A 9,144-nucleotide genomic window follows, 5' to 3' on the forward strand; every position below is an offset into this window, starting at 1 on the left:
CTTTTCAATTTTAGTTCTTAAAATTTGTTTTTCAAATCTATTTAAAAAAACTATTTTTAAGAAGAAAATTAATAAAAAATTTTGTTTGATAAACTAATTTTTAAAAACTGTTTTGAAAATATGAAAATGAAAAAACTTGTTTGATAATCTAATCTTTTAATAGTATTTTAAGAAGAGAATAAAAATGCATATTTTGTCATTTACTTTTAAAATCTATTTTATTGTATAAAATATTACAAACTTAAGAAAATTAATTGATATTTGGTCGAATATAAATAATTGGATTAAATCAATTTTTAATTTTACAAATCACATAACACTTGTTTGTAATAATAATAAGAAAAAAATAAGTAAAAAATAGGATTCCACGTTTAACAGAAAAAAAGAAAAAAAAATTATATAGTGAAAATAATTAAGAAACACAAAAAAAATTAAGTAAAATAAATAAACATATTTGAAAAGGTTACTTATACATAAAAAGGGCAAATTTATCGAGATAATCCACTTTTTCGAAGAAATTCCCAAAATAACCCAGTTTTCAAAAAATTTCTCAATCTACCCCACTTTTAGGAGGAGGCGCCAATTGGATTGGCGACCCCTCTTAAAAATTACAAGGAGGCGCCAATTGGATTGGCTAGGGCACCTGCCAATCCAATTGGCGCCTATGTGTATTTTTTAAGAGGGATCGCCAATCCAATTGGCGACTCCCTTAAAAAAGCCTCAAATGAAAAAACCTTCAACATGAAAGTTGTAGATCTTTTCAAGACAATGAATTTGGATATAAATTTTGCATCATTTGGATTTTTTATGAGAAAGTTATGGGCAGTTGAAGTTGGACTTCTGAGTTTTTCAACTGTAATCTGACCTATAATGTCTTGCATTATTTCATGTGTTTCTTTTAGAGTTATGAAATTTTGTCCAACATAACATTTGAAGTAGACATATTAAATTTTCCAATGCACTTGGTCCCACCTCAAAATAATTAAAAATGAGTGAGTTAGGTTCCTGCGAAGTTGACCTAAAATTAGGGTTTCAACTGTAATCTGACCTATAATGTCTTGCATTATTTCATGTGTTTCTTTTAGAGTTATGAAATTTTGTCCAACATAACATTTGAAGTAGACATCTTAAATTTTCTAATGCACTTGGTCCCACCTCAAAATAATTAAAAATGAGTGAGTTAGGTCCCTGCGAAGTTGACCTAAAATTAGGGTTTCTGTCAAAATGATCTATAATGTTTTGAAATGAATGATGAGCTTCCAAGTTTCAAATGGATTTTTGATGAACATGAAAGTTGTTCATATGGCGACTGTTGTTAAAACTTGAATGGAGGCGCCAATTGGATTGGCTAGGGCAGGTGCCCTAGGCTAGGGCAGGTGCCCTAGGCTAGGGTAGGTGCCCTAGCCAATCCAATTGGCGCCTATGTGTATGTTTTAAAAGGAGGCGCCAACTCAATTGGCGAGTCCCTCATAAAATGCCTTTTTTGTCTTATAAATAGATGCGTTGTGTGACCTATTGTTCCACAACTCATATAATCATTTGGCTATCATGTTTGGTGTTCGTCGCCGATACGGTAAGGTGATTTATGCGAGAGACAAACCTCAATTGCTGATGCTGTTTTGGAACATCACCACGTTAGATCAACTGAAGAGGGAGCTGGTTCGATGGTTAGACGGGAAAATACCAGAAGGGGAAAAAATCAGAAGTATTGAGAGACTTGACAGTATCTTTGGTTGGGTGCGAATGAAGACTGATAAGGATGCTAGGGAAATGATGTTTGGTCGAGACGACATTAATTTGATTGTTGTAATCAGTTAAAATTTATTATGTTTTCAGATGTTTTGTACTGATGTTGGTTATGAAACTCGTTGTAACAAGAACTTAATGATATATATTGATTGATTGTTACAGAAATACAATGTTACAAAAAGCATAAGATCAAGATAAAATGTTACAAAAAGCTTAAGGTCTAGATAAAATGTTACAAAAATCTTAAGATCTAGATGATGCTCCTTGATTGGGACAGTTGTTTTTGTTGTGTCCTGGTTGACGACAGATACTACATAATCTTATCATTTTATCTGTGGAATCCATCTCTGTTCTGATACGTGTGCTGTTTGGCCTTCCTTTCTTCTTTCTACGCATCTCTTCATTGTGCCAAACAATATCTCCTTCATATGGAGGCCAGTAATCCTCCATTGGTAGTACTGAAAAGCTTTGACTATATACATTCATGATTGTGTTTGCCTTGTACACATCAGATAAATGGGTGTAAGCGTCTTGACGAGTATAAGCGCATGCTGCAATGACATGGGAGCAAGGTATGCGGAAGGCCTGAAATTTTCCACAATCGCACCAACTTCTGTGTAGTTTAACCGCGTAGGCTAAGTTTGGTCTCCCGTCGCTGTTGCCCATTGTTTCCTGGACGCTGAAATTTTGTCTTTGACGGTCAAACACTGTTACAGCGTGTGTCGTAGCTTTGATGCTCTCCTCTTTCATGACCTTCATGCAACACTCACTGAATACTTGTCCAGACATTAACACTGCACTCCATCTTTCACCTCTGGTTGCGAACATAGAAGCCAACCTATAATAGGTTGATCTTACCAAGGCGGTTATCGACAGGTTTCGAATTCCTTTGAAAACCCCGTTCATGCATTCCACAATGTTTGTTGTCATGTGGCCCCATCGACGACCACCGTCAAATGCTCTTGTCCACTGCTCTACTGGGATGTTATTTATCCATCTCCCCGCGTCTTCATTAGACAGACGAATCTCATCACGATAATATTGAAAAGACGGTTGAGTTAAAGCATACCCAGCATTCACCACCTTCTTGCGAAGATTCTTATCTTTTATAGCACGCATGAAGTTTTGTGCAATGTGTCTGATACAGTAGACATGTGTAGAAGGAGGATCATGCCATCCGTTGTCATGGTTGTTGTAGGCACTTTCGATGGCAGCACGTCTATCAGAAATCAAACATAGATTGGCTTGTGGAGCGACATGCGTTCTGAGATGTCGAAGAAAGAAACCCCATCCACCAGCCGTTTCACCTTCAACAAGAGCAAAGGCAATGGGAAATACATTGTTGTTACCGTCTTGTGCAACTGCCATGAGCAACGTACCCTTGTATTTTCCGTATAACCAAGTGCCATCAATTTGTAGGAGAGGTTTGCAGAAAGCGAAACCTCTGATGCACGGGTCAAATGCCCAAAAGAGACGGTGAAATATTCTATTACCTGTAGCACAGGTTCCGTCTGGCATCATTGCTGGCACTGTCTCCAGAATTGCCACAGTTCCTGGGACATAAGTTTTTAGTGCCCATAAAAACCGTGGTAATTCCTTGAATGAGTCCTCCCAGTTTCCGAAAACCTGCTCAACAGCCTTTGTCCTCGCAATCCATGCTTTCTTGTAAGATGGAGTATAATTATATGTTGTTCGGATATGGGATATAATTATACTCACCTTCACTGATGGGTCTTTATTTACCAATGGCAGAATGTCTCGACATATCAAAACTGTGCTCAGTTTACGGTGATCGTGTTCAACGGTTGTTGCGACGCAACTGTGTGGTGGGTCTATTGAAGCGATCTCCCAAGAGTCATTTTTCTTCTTGTAAGATGCAGCCAAACGAAATTTACAAAGCATGTTACGACATTCGATAACATACCTTCTAGAATCAGTGCATTTCACCGTAAAGTCAGCAAAGTTGTTCATGTGGTATTTTTTGATTGCCAAGACACATTCCTCTTTGGTACGAAACATGTCTCCCACCTTTAATTCGCCTACTGGTCTCGGATACGGATTATAGAAGACACTGTCGGACATTTCATCGTCGTTAAGAGCCATATTTGTCATATGTTGAGGAGGAATATAGGCATGAGTAGGAGGTATTGGTGGTGGTTGAGCGTCATCTTCATCGTCGTTATTCAGGATGTGATCAACCTGTATCTCAGTCTCCTCTTCTTCTTCATCAATAACGTCGACCTCTACTTCTGCTTCTGGGTTGAGTTCATCTGACCATTGTGCATCATCTGCAGCATCTCCACCAGCTGGATCCTGATCTGTTAGTTGAGACTGTTGAGACGGTATACATGGCTGTAGAGTAATGTACAACTCGATACAATCCATGCCTGAATGTTCATGACTAAGAAACATGCTTTCAACATCTTCATCGTCTCGTATCTTTAGGGGGAAAAACTTGCATTGACCATTCTCAAAAAATATAGGATTCTGATATGTCATCTTTGACACATTACCTGATGCTATGAAGGATTGTATTCTTTTTTTGAAATGCAAAAAGGTTGCATTTCTCTTCATCGTGACTCTAATGGTATCAGTGTTTTTAAAACAAAAACCATGAATCTCAGACTCAAAAGTTTCACCGTTGCAGTGAACGTTGATACTGTATAATAATGAAGATGACATTTTGGAGATGAAAACTATTTTGCAAGTGCAGATGAATGTGAGTGAAGATGCTAAGTATTTTGCAGATGATAAGTATTAATGTGAGTGAAGATGAAAAGGATTTTGCAAGTGCAGATGAATGTGATAGTAAGACACTTAAATAGATGATATCAGTGTCTCACATTGAAGCTAGTCTGAGATACCGTGTCAAGCATGCAAGTAATTTCAGAGATGAGGTGTCTGTCATGCAAGACAGTGTGACCTGATGTGTCAAGCATGCTAGCTAGTCAAGAGTTGATGTGTCTGTCATGCAAGACAGTGTGAGTTGATGTGTCAAGCATGCTAGCTAGTCAAGACTTGATGTGTCTGTCATGCAAGACAGAAGTGAGTATTCAGCATGCAGGATACTAGAGAGCCACGTGTCTGAGATGATGTGTCAATCCTGCAAGACAGTGTGAGTTGATGTGTCAGCCAGGCAAGCTATCAAGAAGGTAGTCATCAGCATACAGGAGACAAGACAGACACGTGTCGGACACCTAAGCATGCTAGCTAGTCAAGACTTGATGTGTCTGTCATGCAAGACAGAAGTGAGTATTCAGCATGCAGGATACTAGAGAGCCACGTGTCTGAGATGATGTGTCAATCCTGCAAGACAGTGTGAGTTGATGTGTCAGCCAGGCAAGCTATCAAGAAGGTAGTCATCAGCATACAGGAGACAAGACAGACACGTGTCGGACACCTAAGCATGCTAGCTAGTCAAGACTTGATGTGTCTGTCATGCAAGACAGAAGTGAGTATTCAGCATGCAGGATACTAGAGAGCCACGTCTCTGAGATGATGTGTCAATCCTGCAAGACAGTGTGAGTTGATGTGTCAGCCAGGCAAGCTATCAAGAAGGTAGTCATCAGCATACAGGAGACAAGACAGACACGTGTCGGACACCTAAGCATGCTAGCTAGTCAAGACTTGATGTGTCTGTCATGCAAGACAGAAGTGAGTATTCAGCATGCAGGATACTAGAGAGCCACGTCTCTGAGATGATGTGTCAATCCTGCAAGACAGTGTGAGTTGATGTGTCAGCCAGGCAAGCTATCAAGAAGGTAGTCATCAGCATACAGGAGACAAGACAGACACGTGTCGGACACCTAAGCATGCTAGCTAGTCAAGACTTGATGTGTCTGTCATGCAAGACAGAAGTGAGTATTCAGCATGCAGGATACTAGAGAGCCACGTCTCTGAGATGATGTGTCAATCCTGCAAGACAGTGTGAGTTGATGTGTCAGCCAGGCAAGCTATCAAGAAGGTAGTCATCAGCATACAGGAGACAAGACAGACACGTGTCGGACACCTAAGCATGCTAGCTAGTCAAGACTTGATGTGTCTGTCATGCAAGACAGAAGTGAGTAATCAGCATGCAGGATACTAGAGAGCCACGTCTCTGAGATGATGTGTCAATCCTGCAAGATAGTGTGAGTTGATGTGTCAGCCAGGCAAGCTATCAAGAAGGTAGTCATCAGCATACAGGAGACAAGACAGACACGTGTCGGACACCTAAGATGGTCAGAGATGATGTGTCAATCATGCAAGCCATCCATAAGTGTTTTGTTCAGCATGCAGGAGACAACAATGCCACGTGTCAGACATGCAGAAGGTGGCGCCAATTGGTTTGGCGCCTACCTTTAAGGGTTGTACATGGTCGCCAATTTGAATGGCGCCCCCATGTAGTCAGTCCTCGAAACCAAGCATTCAGAACTAGCCTTGCATGCATGTACCCTATGGTGTCGCCAATTTGAATGGCGTCCCCTCCTTAATGTTGTACATGGTCGCCAAATGAGGTGGAGACACCATGCAAACACAATTTTCCATGCACTCCTCCATTTGCCTATAAATTGATCCACTCCTTCAACAATTCTTCCACACCAACATTCTCACTACCTCATCTACATTTCTCACTACTTCATCTACATTACTTCTTTTACAATTTCATCTTCAACAAAATCTTCCATTTTCATCTACACCAACTCCCCAACAATATGTCTTTACTCACAATGGGCGAAGCACACAGAGGAACAGTTGCAAACATCGCGACATACGTAAGTTTTTTCTTATACTTCTTTTTTATGTTTCATCTCCACCAACCCCATTTTATTTTGAAATACCGACTTAGTCAAGTGTTACATTATTTCTATTATAGGATGTCTCAAGGTTTCGCACTCGAGTCCACGAATTTGTCCCAATGGACCCGATGATTCAACCTTATGTTGAACTCGCCGGTTTTGGTCACCTTAGCAAAATTATGTCTTGGTCTATAGATAACAAGTTCATTCTAGCCTTATGCGAAAGATGGAGGCCAGAGACACACACATTTTGGTTTCCAACCGGTGAGTGTACCGTGGCGTTAGAAGACGTCTACATGCTTTTAGGACTACGAATTGAAGGCAAAGCTGTTAATGGTAAGACCAACTTTCCAAATTCAATTTGCATGGAGCTTTTAAACACTGATTTGTTAGATGATAATGCTAGGGGACAAGGTATACTACTTTCACGCCTAAAGTCATATTATAATAGTTTTTATTTAGATGAGCATTCTACCGAAGATGCTCGAATCATCAAAACTAGGTGTTACATTATGTTGTTACTAGGATCCTTTTTATTTCCCGAAGGTAGTGGTTCTAGCATGCATATTATGTACTTACCTTTACTTAGACATATAGATAGAATAGGTAGTTATAGTTGGGGATCCGCATGTCTAGCCTATCTCTATAGTTCTTTGTGCAAAAACTCCCACAAAGATACTTCTACATTTTCTGGATGTGCTGTTTTGCTACAAGCATGGGGATGGTCAAGACTACCGTCTCTAGCACCGGTCAATAACAACCCCTTCACTTTTCCATATGCAAAAAAGTAAGTTGTTTAAATTGCTATATCTTTACTTCCTTCCTTACAGTTTATTACCCATAAATAATTTATTTTAACTTTTTGGTGTAGATGGTCGGCACGCGGTATGAATTACAAAAGATGTCCGAGACACTGTATTACTCAATATCGCAACCTGTTGGATCACCTTCGACCGGCAGACGTAAGCAAAATAATTACATTATTTCTTCATATTATGTTGACTTTTTCTACATTCATTTAAATCCTATTGTCTTTAACATTTCAGTTCATTTGGCGTCCATACCTTAATATGGATCATGAGCATCAGATCAACCCTGAAGACGCAGCCGTATGGACAACATGCACACCGATAATACGGTTCACAACAGTGGAGCTGCACAATACCGATCGTGTGAAGCTGCAGTTTGGTATGGTCCAGAATATCCCAGATCCCCCAGCTAGCCTAGGAGAATGACATATGCGTAAAGTGAACGACCAATGGAACTACAACCCTTGGCAAACCTTCGCAAGATCAGAGTGTCGCAAGTGGAAGCACCGTCATGACCATGTCTTAACTGACGCAGTCATGCCAAATGAGGTAAAACCAAGTCGTACTTATATGGCTTGGTATAGATCAGTTGGATTTCAATTCATCGCCGATGATATGTACCTCTACGACCCACGCCAGACAAGTTACACACAAGAAGGCTCAACATCTAACCCCCAACAACATTCTCAGCCCGGTTACTCACAACCACCTATCCGACAAACTTTCCGTTCCACAAACACACAAACATACAACCAAAACATGCCATTCACCCAACCCCAAAACCAAGAACATCCCCCATACCACCACCAACAAATGGACCATCAACCTTCGACCGAACATCGCTTCGCACCCACACCATCACCCTACCAAAGTCTCCTTACCCAAAACACTAACCGCCCCATCACCTACCGTAGCCAAGAACCCCAAACATCACAATACCAAAACATCCCACAACCATATCTCTTCCAAACACCCCAACAACCTTTCCAACCTTTCCTAGACCCATCATTGTCACCCATGTCCCCCTTCAACCGTCCTGGTCGCCCATCCATGAGTCAACCACACCCCAACTTCTCTGGCATGGGTCATGAGCTCAGCTACGCCGGTACACCATCATTGAATACTGAAGACTATGCTGAGTTGGCTGAATACTTCAACGGATCTTCTCCTGTAGGAGGTAATGACGCTCCTGGACCATCAGATGAACAACCACCGGTGCAGAATCGTCAACGTGGGTTAGGGCCAAGGGTTAGGGTAGCTAGGGGATGTGGGACCAGAGGTCGGTTAGGTGATCCCGGTCATCACCATTAGGATTCATTGTGTAAAATCCAAATTTTATTAATATCAATTCGTATTATGTCAAATTTATCTTTGTGTAAACTCCAAACATTAGGTTTCTTTCATAATTCTAAAATAAACACATATCATAATACAAAAATTTATAGGTCAGAAACCCTAATTCAAGGACTTGTTATTGTTATGTTGAAGGGCTTGAAGTTGGTCCCTTTTGGCAAAATTCACATACACTTGTTTTGACAGAAACCCTAATTTTGGGTCAAGTTCGCAGGGACATAACTCACTCATTTTTAATTATTTTGAGGTGGGACCAAGTGCAATGGAAAATTTAAGATGTCTACTTCACTTGTTATGTTGGACAAAAATTCATAACTCTAACACAAACACATGCAATAATACAAAACATTATAGGTCAGATAACAGATAAAATGTCAAAGAGTCCAAGTTCAGGTGCCCATACCTTTCTCATAAAAATTGCAAACGATGCAAAACTTTAGTCCAAATTCATTATC

The 9,144-nt window shown here is 40.1% G+C and overlaps 1 protein-coding gene across 1 annotated transcript; it reads left to right on the forward strand.

The window, feature by feature from the left end:
* Positions 1 to 6,335: 6,335 nt before the first annotated feature.
* Positions 6,336 to 7,762, forward strand: LOC127092941 (protein MAIN-LIKE 2-like). The gene is made up of 3 exons (XM_051031831.1): positions 6,336 to 7,314; positions 7,399 to 7,489; positions 7,574 to 7,762. The coding sequence occupies exons 1-3, from the start codon at positions 6,647 to 6,649 to the stop codon at positions 7,760 to 7,762; spliced, it is 948 nt and encodes a 315-aa protein (XP_050887788.1). The 5' UTR covers positions 6,336 to 6,646.
* Positions 7,763 to 9,144: the final 1,382 nt, after the last annotated feature.

The sequence above is a fragment of the Lathyrus oleraceus genome, chromosome 6 (genome assembly GCF_024323335.1).
Source record: "Lathyrus oleraceus cultivar Zhongwan6 chromosome 6, CAAS_Psat_ZW6_1.0, whole genome shotgun sequence".
Taxonomy (NCBI): Eukaryota; Viridiplantae; Streptophyta; class Magnoliopsida; order Fabales; family Fabaceae; genus Lathyrus; species Lathyrus oleraceus.

What these genes read in the sequence shown, in the direction of transcription:
- LOC127092941 (XM_051031831.1), top strand. Translation starts at nt 6,647, where the DNA reads ATGGACCCGATGATTCAACCTTATGTTGAACTCGCCGGTTTTGGTCAC. An exon ending in ACTTTTCCATATGCAAAAAA is followed by an intron (nt 7,315 to 7,398) that starts GTAAGTTGTTTA and finishes TTTTTGGTGTAG; the next exon opens with ATGGTCGGCACGCGGTATGA. An exon ending in ATCACCTTCGACCGGCAGAC is followed by an intron (nt 7,490 to 7,573) that starts GTAAGCAAAATA and finishes TTAACATTTCAG; the next exon opens with TTCATTTGGCGTCCATACCT.